A 20,679-nucleotide genomic window follows, 5' to 3' on the forward strand; every position below is an offset into this window, starting at 1 on the left:
CAAGGTCATAAACCTAAAAATTTGAAAGTGATTTTCAAAATATGAACATTTTAAAATTTTGTGTTGATTCCTTGATGTTTTAAGCTGCATATTAAATTTAAAGTTGGTATCTCAATGGAATCTTAGGGGTAAATTTATCAAGCTGCGGGATGTTGCCTATAGCAACCAATCAGATTCTAGTTGTCATTTTGTAGAATGTACTAAATAAATGATAACTAGAATCTGACTGGTTGCTATAGGCAACAGCTTCACTTGTTCAAACCCGGAACTTGATAAATTTACCCCTTATATTTTTAATCATTTATGTTTATAGTAAGATTACAATTCCTGGTTGTGCATTATTTTGAAGTCAAATATCAAAAATTATTTTGAGCTTGTTACATTCTTAATTTTGCAGTGATTTTATTTAGAAATTGATTGTATTAAGTGTCCTGTCAAGCCTTGGAGACAACAACATTAAAGGATGGATTATATCATAAGCTGTGATTTTTTTTTATTTTAATTGAAGAACAGTCAAAACCTGACAAACTCTTTGGCTTATATATTATTATTTATATATTGTCACCAAATTATGCAGCACTGTACTGAGGATATTTTAATCATTCACACCAGTCTTTGCCCCTTGGCATTTACAGTCTAAATTTCCTAAAACACACAAGCACACACACTCTAGGGTTCATATTTGTTTGAAGCCAATTAACCTACTAGTATGTTTTTTGAGTGTTTGTGAAACCAGAGAACCTGTAGGAAACCAACGCAAACACAATAAGTAGAGAATAAGAGTGAACAGCTAGCTTCCTCATCATGTGAACTTCTCTTCATATTGTAGGGATGTCATGCAGAACAGCCAATCTGAAAAGGGGAGGAGTTTGTGCAGTGCATTCTGGACTACATCCTCTCACTCCTTCCTCTGCAAGATCGGCAGTGCAGGTAATTGTAGGGAGGTATGAAAGGAGATGAGCAGAGGTCTGTGAGAAAATATGTAGAGGTCTGTGGTGATATGTTCATAGGTCTGTGAGATGTGAATGTCATGGAGGCATGTGGAGAAGTCTGAGTAGCATGTGAGGGAGTTGCAGAAGACATGTGGGGGCTTTTTGTAACAAATGGGGGTCTGAGAGCATGTGATATTTTCGAGCAAGTGGCAGGTCTGAGTGGCATGTGGGGAAATTTTGAAGAATGTGGGTACCTTTTGGGATGAGTGATGTACAGTGCTGAAGTTGTTTTAAAATTAAACATGATGTGTGGATCTTTTGGAAGTTGGAGGGCCGCACATACAGCCCTTGAAGCACTGTGTATTGGTTTGCCCATCACTGTTCTAAAATGTATTAGATAAATGATAGCTAGAATGTGATTGGTTGCTATGCTATGTTTGATTATTCTAACTCAAGGAATGACCTGTCAATTCAGGTTCAAAACTGCATTAACTATAGCACTATAGCAGTCACAATGATCCATATCTGTGTACACAATGTAGCTATGCATCAAAATTTTGCTGAATCTTGGTATGATTCTGCACATCTGTCAATGTATACATTTGTGATACTGTAAAATGTCTGTATTACCCTAACATTTATAACACACATTTTATATTGTATATTGTTTATTTGTTAATTGTAGGAGACAGTACTTACCCTTTCTGCCCTTGGCTCCTCAATAGTATATATCATCCAGCCACAGAGCAATAATTTTCAAACATTTCCACATATGCCTCCACCAGGTCAGTCATAGAATGGATTTTTAGGGTTCTTAAATCCCACTTCTGTTGACTTGAACTGTCAGGAGGATCTCTGATATATGCACATGACATTATTGCTCTGTGAGCCATCTTTCATAATATTGGTAATAGGAGTGGAAAGCCTTTGGTGGAGGAGGTCGAGGTTCCAGGCCAGGAGGCAAACAATGTCAGCTGGCAACCAGGGGACTCCCAGGAGTATGACAACTTCCAGAATTACATGCTTCAACAATACTTTAGTTGTAAGTGCCATTAATGATACATATTACTTAATGCATCTGCTTCAGTTGAATTTTTGCCTGTATGCCAACAAAAATCATTATATAGTAACCATGTCAATGTTGGAATATTTATTTACACAAATGTTTGTACATACTGCATAAAAATGTTGCAACCATGTGTAGATGCCATATTACGTTACGTTACTCTTGTACTATATAAAATTGTAGCCAGATTTAATACACATTTCACCATGCAGCATATATAATACAAGTTAACCCGTGCATGATACTCATGCATTCTAGTCAAATCAAGCTACTTAAGGTGTTCAAAAGGTTCTTGTCATGCATATGGGCCAAGCCCAGGCCTCCTCAGGGGAAGAGCGTTACTTCCCGTCGCAAGCGCCCTTTTTTAACGTGGTTTTGTCCACATGTCACCACCTCATCATTTTTCTCCATCACCTCATCCTTCATCTTCATCGCCACATCCTTCATCAAGCTACTTAAGGTGTTAAAAACTCCCCACTGTCACACCCGGCAACCACCAACCACTCCCAACTGTCACTTCTCCTTCAAGAAATATATAGGTCAGTGTATAACTCTGCCCAGCAGGTGGCGCTGCAGCTTGGTTTTTTTTTTTCACACACGCCACTAGGCATTTATATAGTAGATACAGCAAACAAATGTAATGTTCATCTTAATAACAACATATTATCTGCTGTAATCAGTTCCCAAAGTGTGCTATATAGAAATAGACCAGAAGAATATGTAATTACTAATTTCATTATTATTCATTTTTATTCTTCTTTTTCAATTTTTTTTACCCACACCTGGCTCTGAGTGGCCGAGCACTGGGGCATGTAGGAGCAGAAGCAGGTGATGAGTCTTCTGCTCCCCAGGCTCAGGCTGCTCGGGGATAGATGCGGGGTCAAGCCCTTAGGCCAGGCTTGCTTCCAGGGATTGGCCTGCAATCAATAGCAGTTATCAGATGTTCCTGTTGGTCCGCCTGGAGCCTGGTCTTTTGGAGGCAGGTAAACATTGCTCTCTATGTTTGCTGTGATTCCTTAGTATATTCGATTGTTGTCTCCAGAAGATGAACAATTGTTGAATGCTGAAGACCAGCAGGAGGCGAGGAGATTGGTGTCTCTGGCAACTTGTCTACATATGTGACCTGCTCCAAGAAATGCAAAAATTACAAAGAGGACTTCCAAACATCATTCAATATCTAGATTTATTGGATGACTCAATTTAATATTTCATCATGTAAAAAAGAAAAAAATATATATTTTCAAATTTATTTATTTTAATAAATTATATTTTTATTAATCACATCTGTCTGTTTATTTTCTCTAAATAAGTATGGTTTATTTATAATAAAACCAATATATTTACCATAAACTGTATGAATCTGGTGTTAGTGTTGGAGGGAGAGTAGGGTGTATATCTACATCTGAAGGTATTAATAGTGAAGTTGCACAAGTGTTTAATGGCTTAAAATGGGCCAGTGACATAAAAATGGCAAAGGTAAATACAGAGAGACACAGGTTTAAGAAAGAAAATACAAGTTAACATTATCACAAACATATTTATTAGATTTGTATCATAGATTACTAAGAGTGTATTTTAAGAACAATGCACACAATAATCATTGCAGACAGTTTAATACTGTTGCTTGAGATTAAGCCTTACGTATTAGTGTAATAAAAAAAAAAAAATATTAATTCACTCTAATATGCTGACATTAAGTAACTCACTATGGACCTTTGCAAGATATGTGTGCAAATAGGTATATATAGCACCTTCTCATTAATTAAAAGATTTATTACCCATATTTGAATCTTAATTATCAGATTTCAATATCACTTGAAAACTTTACTAAAGTGGTTGTAATATATAATAAAGTAGCAATGAGCATGTGTAAGTACAAAATAAATACTCATTGTTGAGGTAAAAGGTTTAATATAATGTAATTGACAATAGCTAGGAGTGTACAATTAGTAATGACGCTAATTTAGGTTATATGAGTATTTGCATTCTGCTTTGACAATCATTATCAAACCAACAAAGTCATGTCCTCTGCAAACTCTAATTAGTGAAGGACTTTTCCTAGCCTAAGTATATGTTATAACCCTTCCCTCATAAAGGTTATACATTAATGTACCAAACTGTCAGCAATGCTGATAGAAAGTGTGTCCAGCAAAATATGTAACCTCCACCCAAGAACATTCCAATGTAACTTATTAGGATATTTCTTATTGCACCCAACTATTGTAGTTGTCAGGACATACATATAATGGATACAAAAGATACAGAAGAATAAACCCCATTACACAGGAAAGTGTAAGCTCAAAGATAAAGGATACATCATGCCAGCCTTCAGATTCCACTGCCAACCATAAGTTGCACAATGATACTGTCTGGCACCCTAATGGTTCACTCCTGCTCCAGTGCTCCTGTTGTGGTGTTTCCTTGTAAATACTAGTGGCTCCTGACTTCTGGCTTGCTCCTTGGACTACTCTTCTGAATCTCGATTTGGCATTGCACAGCACGTTTGACCTTCTAATTGTTACTGATTCGCTTTTATGACTATCCCTGTGTACTGCGCTACTGTTTGGTCTGACCCGGATCATTCGACCATTCCTGTTCATTAACACCATTGCGCTGGTAACTAACATGGAGAACAGCGACCGGCGCACCTCACGCAGCGAAGTCCATACCTCCTTGCGGGGGTCCCTGGTGAACACCGGAGGAGTGTTAGACTCCGCGCCTTCCCGTTTTGGTTTCCGCAAGGATCAATTTAACCTCACTGCTCTTACATCCATTTATATTGGTGTGAGGGGGTGCTCTTTCAACTTATAAGATACTACTTACAAGAAAAAGAAGAATACAAGAGAACTCTGGTCTGTTATTCTTATAATGTCCTCATTGTGATTAAAAACACACTTTTATTAGTAACAATTTAAAAACTATCCTTATCTTAACCAGGTCATATTAACATTTTATAAATAACTCATTTTAATATATTCGCCTTCCTATGACCTGGTTAAGATAAGGATAGTTTTTAAATTGTTACTAATAAAAGTTTACCGGAGTGCTCTTTTATTCAACTCTATCTTCTTTTTCTTGTAAATAATATCTCTCTGTCTGCCAGCAATACATTTTCCCACTGCGAGCCATAGATAACAGAGAAATACCCACCACTGACAGACATACATACATTGCACAGACATACTCCTACTGCACAGATATCCAAATATTACAGAGATGCACAAGCCCTTACCACCTCTGCCGTCACCAGATACTGTCTACATACCTCCTGATGGATAAAGTCCTGAGCAATTGCCTGGTTTACTCCCACCCAAATGTCAGCCCTGCTGACATTCATCAGTGGATTTCATGTAGCTTTTCTCACAGTTAATTTTAAAACCTGTAGCATTGATTAAAAATCTCTGCAGCCCCTCAAAAATAAGTGTACACCAGGGGCTGCTTCATTTTTCCAATTCATCTCTCAGCCCCAGACCGAAAGCTGGAGCTTTGCGTTGGTGTAGGTCACACTTGCAGATAAGCCGAAAGCATGAAGTTTGCAGCTTATTAGAACTCCTGCTCGTATTCATCACATTGGCCATTTTAAAATGGTGGACAATAATAAATCCATGGCTTCCACTGCACAGTGCCACTCTTTTACTTACTGTATACATGCCCCCAACAATATTTCTCCTTTGTCCTCAGTGTGTTCAGCATAATGAGAAATATACAGTTGGTAGTGCATTTATTTCAGTATTACACGATAAAACTGAACATTAAATAAGAATAAAAGGGAGAGAATCATGTATGAATATAATACATGTAAATATACATAATGGGTCTGATTCATTAAGGAAAGGAAAGCAAAAAAATTAGTAACTTTGAACTGTAAAAAATCCATGTTACACTGCAAGGGGTGCAAACGAGTTTATTATTTTGCACATAAGGAAAATACTGGCTGTTTTCTCATGTAGGACGCAAATACTTAATAGCTTTATTTTTACACTGACATTAAAAGTTGATCTACGACATGCTATACCCCAATTATAAATCTGTCCTCACATCTTAAATTTACCTCCCCCTCCAATACAACATGGTTTTCCCAAGGTTCAAAGTCACTCATTTTTTTTGCTTTACTTTCCTTAATGAATCAGGCCCAATGTATTTATATGTCATATGCAAGCTAATCACTAGTCATATAAAACTGTAAGTGTTGTTCTGAATTAATTCATAGTATTAGCTTGGTGTGACTCAGATGATCTCTGGGTCCAGCCATAGGTTAAAACATGGACAGGGGAGGGAGGGACTAAATTAATATATGTTTTTGATTGTTTTTAAACTCTTCTGCTTGGTAGTAAAAGCTAAAGTCCTTGAAATATCTCTTTAAAGTTACATCAATATCATCAGTAGTATGCAAGAAAGAGACCCCTCACATTTTTGGTGATTCTGTGATATCTCAGGACATCTCAATTGAGGCACAGAGCTGGGATAAGTGTGAATGAAGGGAAATAAGGACACAGGAAAATATCATATTTTTTTCAAATGATGATCATACTTACGGGGATCATGTTTGTTATGTGTATGAAGGGCCTGTTGTGTGGAGGTAATATCATCTTTGTAGGACATTCTGGTAAGAAGTTAGACCAGTGTAAATAAACCCTGACTTAAAAGGTGTTTTAAATGAGCACAAAATTTTTTTATTTGAATTTACACAGACTTTCTAGTTCTGACAACACAGTGTAAGGGGGAGAGGGTCGCTGTGGGTGCCTGCAGTGTGTTTCAAATATCCTGTATATCTAACAGATTTGTTTACTTTTGGGAGTCAATTTCATATTGAGAAGTGTTCCATTATTTCATGCCCTCCCAGCAGACAGAAAACTAATCATTCAGGAGTTTACCATTTCCTTTATGTTACCAGAAACTATTGTATTATATCTTTGTATGTCATTTTGTTAATTGTATTTCATCTTAAGCATTGTGCATTCATTTTCCACATTAAATTACACGCAATAAGTTCATGTCCTGGTCCGCTGTGTTCTCACTCAATTTTAATCATGTGAGACAGAATAGCTCCTCTGATCCCTGGTGCTCAGCCTCAAGTGATTGAGCAGCACATGATGGACCACCCCTGCTGTACTGTACAATACAGTATAGCCACTGAGCCTGACAGTAACCTACAGAAGTACTGGCCTGGTTATAAACTGGAGAGTCCCGCCCAACCAAGAGGCTGCACCCAATGTTACTGAGGGCCTCTGAGACTCTTTGCTTTTATTAAATGTTGTGCAATTCGGGTGGGTAGGGCTAGGTCACCCAATGGGTAATCTGGCCTGTGGACATATGCTGCTGCAGCCTTTTGGAAGCATGGACACCCCATGTCAATGAGAGCCAGGGTCGTCTGGTGGTGAGATCAGTAACAGAGTGGTTCCTAGCTCCATGTTCATTACAAAGAGGATGTCATGTCATAGGCATTTCTATATGGGGTGCAAAACCTACATTAAATTCATTGGAGATCTAAATCAGGTCTCTCCTTCAAAGCATTACTAATAGATTCATGCAAAATTGATCTAATAGTAACTGCTGCATTTATCATTATTAGATCCAATTTGCATTGGAAATGTAAGTGCTAAAAACACAGGAGAATTATTAGGGGAGATTCAGTACAATGGGGTTTCCAGCTGGCATGCCATCAGATATTCCCCTGGAATACCCTACCATGACTCATAATGTCTCCTTGTCCTCCTTTGCCAATCAATGATAGTAAAGAGCAGGTGCTTTCCACTACATGCAGCCCGCAGATTGTAACTCATATCCTGAGCTACCTGCAGCATCTTTAACATGACACATGGTTGGCGATCTCCTACTTTGCGAGAGGAACATTCATTATAGACCTGGATCCTAGGAAACATTTCCACAATATTATGTGGCTGGTACCATACCGCATAAAGAGACTTAATAATCATTATCTTATTGCTGTTATAAGACAATATTTTGCAACTCCACCTTAGGCACAATTGACATCAATTTCTATTTATTCATATTGTTAGATCTGCAAGAATCAATATTCCTTATTATATTCCTATAGTGCCTTTAGAAGGCTCATGTCCAGCTTAATTTGGGGTTTTTGTTTACTGTTCTGGATTGGGGCATATATTTATTTTGTTTTGTTCTGTCACTTATTTCAGGTACAAGAACTGCATTCCACAGCCCTGACCTCACCTGGTGACAATCACTGGTAAGGGGCTATAAATATTCTCTGCTGCATAATCTGATTGGCGCTATACATGAATGATAATAATATGGTAGCGGCAAGTTTCCCTTTGAGTTACAGACATTCAGATGTAGCTATGGCATCACCATGTCATGTGACTATGCCACACTCATGGTATAGTACAGGGATAACAAGTGAAGAGGAAGGCATGTTGGGCACAAGCAGGTGTGGTGTTGGCATGAGGGTCACAAGTAGGTGAGGAGAGCTGTGTGTGTTGCACAAGGGGGTAAGGAGGAGGCATGTTGGACACAGATCTGTGAGGAGGGGATCACGTGGACCACAGTCTAGTGAAATTTGGGCATATAGGGATCTATGCATCAATAAGATGCGGTGCAACTAAATAAGCATTGCTGCACATCGCAGTGATGCATATTTAAGTACGAATGCATGATGCCGGGGCTACTCTGGGAGCCCTGGTGAAGTGACCCCTGTGCTGCGAAGTTTATTTCCTATTTAGCGCTGCCGGTTAAAGTAGGAAGTGCTGTCCGCACTTCCACTGTAACGGATAATGCAAAGCCAGAGAGGCTTCAGCAGATTCCCATAGAAAAATACAGCTTACGCTATTCTGAGATGGCATTACCTGTCTGTGCAATGCAAAGCTAATCAAAGCTTCATGCACTGCAGAATATCGCAGTCTATATATGAATCTACCGGGACTGCGATGCTGCACGGTATTAGCCTAATCAGAGGGAATTTCTGTGAAATCTCCTCCACTAGGCATGCAATGCATAGCAACTAAATTTAAATCATGCGGAAACAGCTATTTCTACATAATTGAAGTGCTTGACCTGCCTGATGCATAGACCCCACAGCGCTATAGTTGGGCAATATACAAGTTATACAGTAATACTGCGGGAAAAAAAGTGAAGGGAAGACTAACGTTTTTAAAACACTTACACCTCTTCCTGTTTCATTAATACAAATTATTTTCTTAGAATTCAGTTAAAATAAATGTTTCTTAGAATGCAGTTAACGTTTTGTTTATAATTCTGGCACTCAATAGGTGTGGAGCTGGTGGTAGAGGTGAGGTGGGTCACAATAATGAGCTGTTGTCATCATGCCCTGCCCAAAGCTTCAGGGCCATCTTTTACATTGGGCATGATGGGCAGCTGCCCGGGGGCCCCACGGGCAAGGGGGCCCCATAGGCACGGCTCTTAATGAGAATAAATGATCCTGCAAAAGAAAAAAACCTTCAAGGGTCACTGAGCAAGTACATCTATCTATCTCTATATATCTATATCTGTATACATCTATATCTATATCTAGGGGCCCCGGTACACTGCTTTGCCCGGGGGCCCATAATGTTGTTAAGGTGGCCCTGCAAAGCTTAATGCCCTGTGCATTTTCAATTTTTGGACTCACATAGAGCTTCTTGTCTCTAGTGTCTGGTTATATTCTCCTGTTTTACCAATCTTCTGAAAAGAAATCATCCGAACGCAAATTTGACGTGGGTGCAAATGCATCTCTGAAGATCATACCTTGGACTCCTGGTGAAATTAAATGCAGTAGAAAGAGGAAGAATAAATACAAAGCCTGTGTAATATAACCATCATTCTTCATGCATGTCCCACTTGAGGAGACTGTCAGAGGTCGGAATTGTGAGCAGAGGCTGTTTCATAAACGCTGTATAAACTCATCTGGTGCTGATCGGGTTAAGGATAAGCGTAGACATTACAAACAATTCTGATAGCGCATGTATCATATTCTCTCCTCCAGCGCCACCCACAGCTACTAACCCCACTCTGCATTCTAACACAGAAAGATTTGCAGAAGTCATTGCGCAACTGGTGATACCGCTGGAAAAAATATACAGATACGCATGTAACTTCACACCATCCAGATTATCAACCATATCACTGATGTAAGAAGCAAATAACTGGGAGTATCAATATGACCTCTTTAAAGCCTTATACATAACAGTGTATAATCTCAGTTCTCAGACCTTCAGTGTTATCAAATCGCCTACAATCAATAAGTCAATACATGTGCTGACATTGTACAGTGAACACATGTATTAGCACTAGTAAAATAACAACCTATGTTCCTTTTGCTCAGACTTTGAACGCAATAAATCAGCTGGATTTTTATAGAAAATATGGGCTACATTGACATGCACTTCAAATTATTTTTTTTTATAATCTGATTCCTTAACATCACAGGGACGAGGACATGGCAGATTGCTAGGAACTTGCACGGTGATCTCGTTTTTAAATGCTCTTCGAACTGATGTCAGGAGGCGACAGGGTTAAAAAGCAGAGCTGATGGTGTCACAGTGGTCAGAGGCAGCAGCTGGAGAGCCGCGGATGTTCCTAACTGTAAATGGACAGCAATAGACCGAGATCCCAGGCTACTGCCTGCATATAATGATATGAAACTTGCATTCACTTCCTGTTTGTCTAGCTCCTTGGCTGAGCTGCGTGTTTTGGCTTCTCAAATGTAGGAAATGTGTGGCACCACCCCTCTGTGAGAGGGACGGATTTACAGGGCTGTGCTGCTGATTTGTACAAACTGTAAGTGACAGTACTGAGCTGATTACTGCACGCTGATCCCCCAGGGCTGCTTATTCTCCAAACTCTTCTTCCTGGGGTTGCGGTGCAGGGTGAGGTCCAGATACTCCACTGAGGGGCGTGAGCTGCCAGCCAACATGTTTGCATTCTTCAGCATGGAGAGGATGGGACTTCTTTTCTGGCTGAGCTCAAACTAGTCACCTGGAACATCAAGCTGTGTTCCGGGCATTTACTGGACACTGGGCAGTCCCTCCAGCTCTGGAAAATAATCTGTTTAAGGTATCAGGAGCTAGATAGAAGTTTTCAGAGGTTCTGGGAAGATAGTTCAAAGAATGGGAAGCACAGCCATGGATACTAAGAAGAAGAAAGAGCTTCCCAAGAAGACCACCAACCAGAAGAAGAGGATGCTGAGGGTTCACATCCCTGTAAGTATCCCGAGTTGTACACTTGTGTGTATATTCTGCATGTGCCTGTGCACAGCTGTTGCACACCTGGTGCCTCATATACTACAGGCTTCCCTCACAGGTGGCCTTAGGTCCTCTTACAACTGAATGCTTTCGGTATGTGTGATGAAAATTGAGATACCCACGTGTTTAAATCATAATCTGAGTCATAATATTGTCATGTTTGAGATCAGTACAGTTCTGGGTCAGATTGTAACAATGTATTTCTTGGAGAATGCAAAGCATGATGGGTCTATTTTGTTACATGTTGTGATAGCTGTGTTGCATGATCAGGATGCATTTAAGTGAGTTGAACATGGCTAAAAACTACAGTGTGTAAAAAACAGATTTATGAAGCTGTATTTACTCTATTATGCAAAGGATTTTGAACAATTTTGACAAAAATGCTTATTGCTATTTTTACCTTCGCCTAAGAATGTACATCTTCTGTCTCTTACATCAAGTATGTAATGCTAATCACTATTTTTATGCATGGCCTTTGAAAACAATAAAACCCTAAGGCTTCATTTTCAATAGCCTTTTTTTGTCATTTAAAAATGATAGTAAAAACACATCTTAAATGTTTGTTACTAGCATTTACAAATATTTGGAGCTCACTATAGGATTCCCCAGCAGCAGACACAAAAATAGAACAAGATGCATTCCAAAAAGCAGAACATAAATGGAACACTAGTAAAACAGCAGTGGGTATGGTAACAGCAGAGATAATGGTTTCTAGTTTCAGTTAAATGCATTTTATTAGCATTAAAAACAGTGGGTATCATCATCATCATCTATTTATTTATATAGCGCCACTAATCCTGCAGCGCTGTACAGAGAACTCATTCACATCAGTCCCTGCCCCATTGGAGCTTACAATCTAAATCCCCTAACATAAACACACACACACACACACACACACACACACACCCCAGAGAGACTAAGGGCAATTTAATAGCAGCCAAATAACCTATCAGTATGTTTTTGGAGTGTGGGAGACACCGGAGCACCTGGAGGAAACCCACGCAAACATGGGGTGAACATACAAACTCCACACAGATAAGGCCATGGTCGGGAATCAAACTCATGTACACTATCTATCTATCTATCTCATATCTATTTATCTATCTTATCTATCTATCTATCTATCTATCTATCTATATCTCATATTTATTTATCTATCTTTGTCATATTTTTATATCTATCTCATATCTACTTATCTATCTTATCTATCTCTCTATTTATCTATCTATCTATCTATCTATCTATCTATCTATATATCTATCTATCTAATATCTATTTATTTATTTATCTTTCTCATAACTCTATATCTATCTATCTATCTATCTATCTATCTATCTATCTATCTATCTATCTATCTATCTATCTCATATCTATTTATTTATCTATCTTTCTCATAACTTTATATCTATCTATCTATCTATCTATCTATCTATCTATCTATCTATCTATCTATCTAATATCTATTTATATATCTTTCTCATATCTCTATATCTATCTCATATCAATCTATCTATCTTCTATCTATCTATCTATCTATCTCATATCTATCTATCTATCTATCTATCTATCTATCTATCTTTCTGTCACGGGAGGGCTGGCAAAGTTTAGCCCGGGGGGCAAGACTCAACTTAGCAGCCTATTTTAAAGGACAAAGAGTGCTGGTGGCCCATTGACCCAGCCCAAGATAGCCCTCTATGGGACCGGCCCAAGGGGCAGATGCCCCCCTGCCCAGCCTGCCCTGCTATCTATCTATCTATCTATCTCATATATATCTAGCTATCTATCTCATATCTATCTGTCTTTCAGTCTATTAATCTATTGAAGCTCAGTAATGTAAGCGGAGAGTCAAGTGTGTATATGTTTATTTACATTATACCTTATGGTGACATATTTGGGCTAGGGCTGATTTATATTACAATTGGAAGGCAGATTAGTCATTTGTTTTGTATAACATTATCAAAAATTTCATACAATTTGCCAGTGTGGAAACAATTAACCCAGACAGCAAATTTACCCTATTCTAAAAGATTATTGTAATTTAATGAAAAATCACCCCATCCAGGCAGGGGCGGATCCAGACTATTGTTTAAAACACAATCAGAGCAGCCGGGCAGCACACTGTCACTGCTGAACGGACCTGCACAGTGTGCAGCCGCCTGCAGCAAGCCCCTGCTAGGGGGGGCGATCGCCCCGATCGCCCCCCCCCCCTGTATCCGCCACTGCATCCAGGTGCTTCCCGCCGGCTCCAAGCAGTCTTTCTCACTGATTGTGAGCTTGAGAGTAGGGCTCTCTCACCTCTCTGTCTGCCTGTATTACCCAGTATTGTTTTATTACTGTGTTTGTTCCCACATATAAAGCGCTACTGAATTTGTGGGTGCTATATAAATAAATGTTGATGATAATGATGACGGTATGTGGCTGGTCTCGCTGTCATGGGCAGACAACGGGGTTGTGTGACAATGTGGAGGGGGGGGGGGGGGGGGGGGGGGTTGTTACCGTCCAGACCAATAAGAAGCTATTATCTTTGAGATTGACCCTCCTGTTTGCACCCCCTCGGCAGTCATTTTAAAGCGGAGAGCAGAAACAACTACCATGGATCTCCGGCAGTGTAGCTTTAAGTACAGTATAATTCATTATTAAAAGCTAATCTATGAGGAACTACTATATTAGAATAGCTAAGTAAAATAGTGATAAACAACTGCCAACTTCCCTTTCTCCAACAACTAAAATGACACTATTACTTACAACTGCTCTTTGATTTGTTCACTTTTTGTGCCATCATTTCTCACATCTAACATACCTAAGTTGAAATTGAAAAGATTGTAAACGTGATGGACATACAGACAGTAATTATTTTTCTTTCTATTTGTGAAAGTGGATCTTTGTCACTCTTCTTCCATGAGTGGGGGGGGGGGGTAAAATAACCTTTTGAACCTTTTGTATAGTGATTCTGCTCCTGTATAGTGAACTGTACAGTATCTGTGGAAGGAGGACCAAGCAGGGTGAAAATCTAAGTCTTCTCTACCAGCATTTATCCTCTAAAATGTAGTAAATTGTTGTATTTTTTAGATGTTAAGCAATTACGAATAAATTAACAACATTATTTTCTGTCAGTCCACGCACAGTAGCTGTTAATGTCATGGAGACCAGTATTGTTCTTTGGTAGTCCTGATGCATAATACTGGAGTTAATGATTTGAAACAAGTGGCAAGTCATAGCCTCTCCACCAGAGGGGCAGGTAACTTCAACCCCTGCCCCAAACACACTGCAGAGGTATGATTATTGCTCCACTTCCGATAGATAAAGCGACAAACAAGGGAAGTGTTCTTAATTCTATTGGAGATCGTATGAAGGAGGATATCAGTCAAACAGGTTTCCTTTTCATACATTTTAGTAAGTGCCATTAAACTTAGGGCTGGATTTATTAAACTGCGGGTTTGAAAAAGTGGAGATGTTGCCTATAGCAACCAATCAGATTCTAGTTATCATTTATATAGTGCATTCTACAAAATGACATCTAGAATCTGATTGGTTGCTATAGGCAACATCTCCACTTTTTCAAACCCGCAGTTTAATAAATATACCCCTCAGAGTGCAAACCTTTTCATAGGTCCATCCTGATAGTGGATGAAGCCTGCACTTGTTACAGTATATCACACATACTGCTGTGGCAAACATAGGCCCACGCTATTCTTTTCAGAAACCTCTTTCTACATTTGTTGGCAGTGAGCCAAGCACTGTATCTCTGGATTTGAATTACGCAATGAATGTTGCGTGTTGAAATTTCTTGTTTTGTAATACACAATCTGCTGTGTTTTTTATTTGCTGACACTAACCTGTTTGAATACAAGTGTGTGCTTCTCTCTAACAAAACAGTGCTATATTGATTTGCTGCTATGGTCCATTTATTTCTGTGATACGATGTTTAAAAATGAAAATAATCTTAAGGACCATAAAGTTAATGGAAGACCATAGTAGCACTGAGGTGCCCTAAGTACTGAGGAGCAAGAAAAAAACCCATTATGTCATAGGAGGGTAAGTTGTATTGCCTTTTCTCACCATGAGCGCCAGAGAAGCTGGTTGATCATAAAATGAAGTTGCTGAGTGCTGGCATATTTCTGTTAAAGTCTATCCCCCATCCTTAGTCACTGACTAACCAATGAATAGACACAAGTGTCTAACTACCATAGTAGCAGGGGGTGCCCTCTGTCCCTCACAAACTCGCATGTATACATATGAGTTTTTCACTATTGGATGGTACTTGGGGGCCCTTACAAAATTTTGCTATGAGGCCCAATAATGTCTAGTTATGCTCCTGAATAGACACATCTGTTGGTAACAATGTATGCTGCAGTATCACTGTTTTCTACATCCTTTGGCTGATTAGATATCACAATATTTCCTTCATTGTCACATTTTGCTCTCAGCATATAAGAAATAGCACCGAACATTTTCAGATACATTATCATAACAACCCCCAGTCAGGATAGGCTGATATAGCAAAACTGATTTAAGTCAATATAAATTTGGCAATAGATATGCACTCAGACATGGTGACAGGGTCACTTTCCAATATGGTGACTCACTTGGGTACCAAGTTTTGGAAGATCCAGCTGTTTATCACTCAGACCGAAACAGCTGAGTCACTTGTGAAACCCACTAGGGCCTGTTGGAAGATGACTACACCCAAGGTCAGCGGTCACACTCTGAATGCATTTGTCCACAAATAATGATCATATTGATTTCCATAGAATCATTACAGGGCATCGAGCCTGTTTTGGATTTACAAACATTGTGATATAAAGCTCATAGCCTATATATATATATATATATATATATATATATATATATATATATATACATATATATTCTTCATACTTCACATACTTAGAGTTTTAAAATAAGTACTGATCCATCATTCATATGTTCCTATATGGGCTCTAACCAAATTTGCATTTTATTTTTGTTTAAAAGTTCAAGAAGAGGTTTTGCTTAGGCTACCTATTATACATACATAATGATGATACATAATAAGCAGGATTGACAATCATTGTAAATATTCTCTTCCTACAACTTCTAAAAAAATGCGCTGATGGCATAATTCGTCCTGACTTATGATCCCAAAATTTCTCCAAAAATTGAAGGAGCAGAAAGGGGAGCAGGGATTGTTCATAATTAGTTGCCAATTAAAATGTCACTATATTTTCACTGCCTGTCAGTAAATTTACTGAAGATTGGCAGCCTTGATTTTGAGTTTTGCTTGCAACCACTGGCTGGGATCCATCACTCATCAAAAAGGTTGAAACAGATGGTAAAATTTGGAGTAATCACAATTTAGCCTAAAGAGGACAGCAGTAACAGTCAGCTGTGCTATGTGTGCAGGGACATCAAAACGATTGTGGTAATCTTTCCTGATATATGTTACAATATGCTGGAAAGCAACAGATTTTATTGCATTGACTTAAACTGCGGTGGAGTTTTTCACCTATTAAAGTGTCACATGGCCCTATAGACCCACAATGCCGTCTTTTGCAGGAATGCATCTCTCTGATCACACCTGGGCAATATGTTTTGTTCAGATGGTTTTGTGCATCCTTGGCTTATACCACTTTCATACTGCCGCCCCGGCAATATCCTGGGTTGTTAACCCGGGATATTGCCGGGGCACAGGGCAGTATAGATAACAAGATTCCCGGGTCGGGCGGGTTCATACTGCACCTGCCCGACCCGTGTTTTAGAAAAAAAAAAGTGTTAAAAAAGATTTTAATTAAAAAAAAATACATAAGAAATGTTTACTTAACTTATTTTCAGCCAGCGGTGTCTCCGGTGCGTTGCCGGCTGTCAGGGGGACCTCTGGGTACTAAAATGACGTCATTTCTAGTCCATTAGAAATCCTTTTTTTTTTACTTCACAATTTTTTTTTTTTACAGTATGAATGGTGAGACCCGGGAATTACACGGGTTGCACCATTCATACTGCAGGCGAGCGGGGTCCAACACGGGAATTACCCCTCGCAAAATCCTGGGTCTAAGTCCCGGGATTTTAGACCCGGGATTTTGTGGTTGGACTATTCATACTGCACCAAGACCCGGGTTTTTCAGCGTGCCTCTGCAAAAACCCGGGTTTTTGGTGCAGTATGAATGGGGTATTATTGAGGTCTGCCGTGCTTGCACATATGGTCAGCATTCTGGATTGTAGCATCTGGACCTCACCAAATCTTAGATATTTTAGATTTTTGTGGTGAGCTGATTTTTAGTAATATATATGTTATTGTATTAAACTTAATACTTCAGTCCTTTGCGATCGAAAATGTAATTTTAAGGAGAAGAGTTGAAACTATTTGCACCACCTGGTGTAGATACTGGGTTCATCTCCTAAATTACCAAGAGGGCATTTTGCAATATTTTTAAATAACAGTTATTTTGTATAGCGCCTACATATTAAAGCCACAGTGGAGCTTACAATCTATATATTCCCTATGACACATACAAACTAATGTTAATTGTGACAGAAGCCATTTGACCTAGCAGTATGTCTTTGGAGTGTAGAGGGAAACCGGAGCACCCGGAGGAAACCATGCAGACATGTGGAGAGCAACTTCATCCTACCTCCAAGACAACCAGTACATGGATATACAGATCTCCTACCTTATGTGTTTGTCGATAAAAAGCATTCGTCCTGACTGAAAAAGTAATGAGCCCACAGCTTGATCCCACAGCTTTATCTTGACGTCTAGTGTAAAAACTTCCACTATTACCTAAGTCAGTCCTGGCCAACCTGTGGCTCTCCAGATATTGTGAAACTACAAGTTCCAACATGCCCTGCCAGCTATTGACTGGCTATCTACTGGCAAAGCATGCTGGAGGTTGTATTTTTACAACACCTGGAGAGCCTGGCCTGGCCTAAGTTATGCAAGATGTAGTCAAAGGTGCATTTGGCATATTTAACCATATGTAGTGGACATATCTAACTGTAATGCAAATGGACAGTAAAAGAGTGGACACTCTCATCAAGGCAACATGAGCTCTACATAATATTGTTTGCCAGGAAAAGGCTAATGTAATGTAGAAACTCCAATTAATGATTTGAAGAAAGTGTAATGGAATTTGCAGCACATACTGTATCTTGGAATGGACATTAGAAACAAATTCACAGAATGTTTTAATTAGGTCAATTAGTTTTGGAGCTTTGTAGCATATAGTTGTTGATTTGTGTTACTGCTGTATTAGTCTTCTGTTGCACATTCAGTTGTATATATGTGTTTGGATGGTAAATGTTTTTTCTTATTAATGTTCACAGGTGGCAGTTTTAAGGCTTAATATTTTCGAAAATGGATTTCAAAAGTCTGTTTCCATGGCATGTTTTGCCTTTTCTTGCCAAAAACATATTGGCACAATAGAGATATATTCAACATTATAAAACACTGAAATATATGACAAGTCTTACGTAGCCTTCCAAGTAGATCACATAAACTGAGATCATATTCACTCACTAGGATAAACCGTAAATTAACAAATGTAAAATCTGTGGGTAATACAAAATAAAATGTAATTATTATGAAAATTGTTATGAAAACATATATATATATATATATATATATATATATATATATATATATGTGTATGTGTATATGTATATATATATATATATATATATATATATATATATATATACACACACATGTATGTATATATATATATATATATATATATATATATACGTATATATATATGCATACATATATATATATATATATATATATATATATGTGTGTGTGTGTATATATATATATATATATATGTATATATATATATATATATATATATATGTGTGTGTGTGTGTGTTTGTGTGTATATATATATATATATATATATATATATATATGTATATGTGTGTGTGTATATATATATATATACATATATGTGTCTGTATATATACATGTGTGTGTATATATATATATATATATATATATATATGTGTGTGTGTGTGTATATATATATATATATATATATATATATATATATATGTATATTTTTATTTGCATTTTCTTCAAAATATCTCACACAGGTTGTTTTCTAGGGTGTCTCAGTAAGTACAGGTAGAATGGACGAGAGTTTATCAAATTGCTTTGGTTTAAATAATAAAATCATACTGCTCAGCACTGCTAAATATTAGACCCTGTGCACATCTAGGAGTATATTTACTAAACTGCGGGTTCAAAAAAGTGGAGATGTTGCCTATAGCAGATTCTAGTTATCATTTATTTAGTACATTCTACAAAATGATTGGTAGAATCTGATTGGTTGCTATAGACAACATCTCCACTTTTTCAAACCCGCGGTTTAGTAAATTTCCCACCTAATCTGTATGTAATACCTAGAACACATTCACATGAACCAAGTGCATACCCGGCATCTCTCCTACCGTACTCCCCATTCATCATACATGCGCACAGGGCCGCCATCAGGGGGGTACGGGGAGTACTGTTGTACCGGGCCCGGGCTCACCAGGGGGCCCGGTACAACAGCGCAACATATACTTACCTGGGGCCCCGCCGCTGGTCTCCGCTACTGTGTCTTCAGCCTGGCTGTCACCGTGACAGCCAGGCACCAGGATGCGATCGCAGGGGTGGAGGATTCATGCCCCCCTGCGATCATGTGATCTGTCACAGGCAGATATTAATATTTAGATTGTATTGAAGTGCTTTGTCCATACAAATCTCTGCATTTCGGTCATTTTCTGAGAATGGCCTATGAAGTATTGTATGAGTCTTAGTTGGAATATTGAGATGCAGGAAAGAAGCGTCTGGATGTGCTGTGTAATTATGCAGATAACTACATGGTATTGATCCGGTGCTTGAACTTGGTGCTTGCATATTAAATGCTGCTGTGTATGGACAGTATGGTGTAGTTAGGCAAGGGAAATGGTTAACATAGTAATCACAGTTATATCAGTTAATTTCATACTTGCCAACTCGTGTGAGTCTCACGGACTCCCGGGAGAGTGTGGAAATCTCCTGGATCTGCCCACTTCCTAGTGAATTAGGTCCAAAACGCCGCGATTCACCGGGAATCGCGGCATTTGGCCCCGCCCCCACTGTAAAATGACACGATTTTCGGAGTTCCCCCCCCCTGCACGCCCACCTTCCCCGGCAGACTCCCGGATCATACTTGCCATAAGTTGGCAAGTATGGTTAATTTAGTCATTACAGTTTTAACTTAATAAGATGATCACGGGGTACTTCACTTCTTGTTAATTCCTCATTATCATTTTTCTTTTTACATCCTACGCTGATTTCCCAGTTTGTGTTGGTGTGACACCATCCACATTTGAATTCGGCATCCATCCCATCTGGTGGACACACCTGTTCTCCGTGGAGGGAAGATGTTTCTAGGTCATCCAAGAAGTTAAATCATTAATATTAATGAATCATTTAATTTTAAGAGACAAAATATCATATCCA

The 20,679-nt window shown here is 38.7% G+C and overlaps 1 protein-coding gene across 1 annotated transcript in view; it reads left to right on the top strand.

Moving 5' to 3' along the window:
• The first annotated feature begins 10,594 nt into the window (after window positions 1–10,594).
• Window positions 10,595–20,679, top strand: part of PRKAG2 (protein kinase AMP-activated non-catalytic subunit gamma 2) — a 257,853-nt gene continuing 247,768 nt past the window's right edge. The window contains exon 1 of the mRNA XM_075212151.1: window positions 10,595–11,174. Coding sequence (XP_075068252.1) covers window positions 11,082–11,174 — 93 coding nt within the window. The 5' untranslated portion in view covers window positions 10,595–11,081. The remainder of the gene's footprint in view (window positions 11,175–20,679) is intronic.

This window comes from Mixophyes fleayi, chromosome 5 (assembly GCF_038048845.1).
Source record: "Mixophyes fleayi isolate aMixFle1 chromosome 5, aMixFle1.hap1, whole genome shotgun sequence".
NCBI lineage: Eukaryota > Metazoa > Chordata > Amphibia > Anura > Limnodynastidae > Mixophyes > Mixophyes fleayi.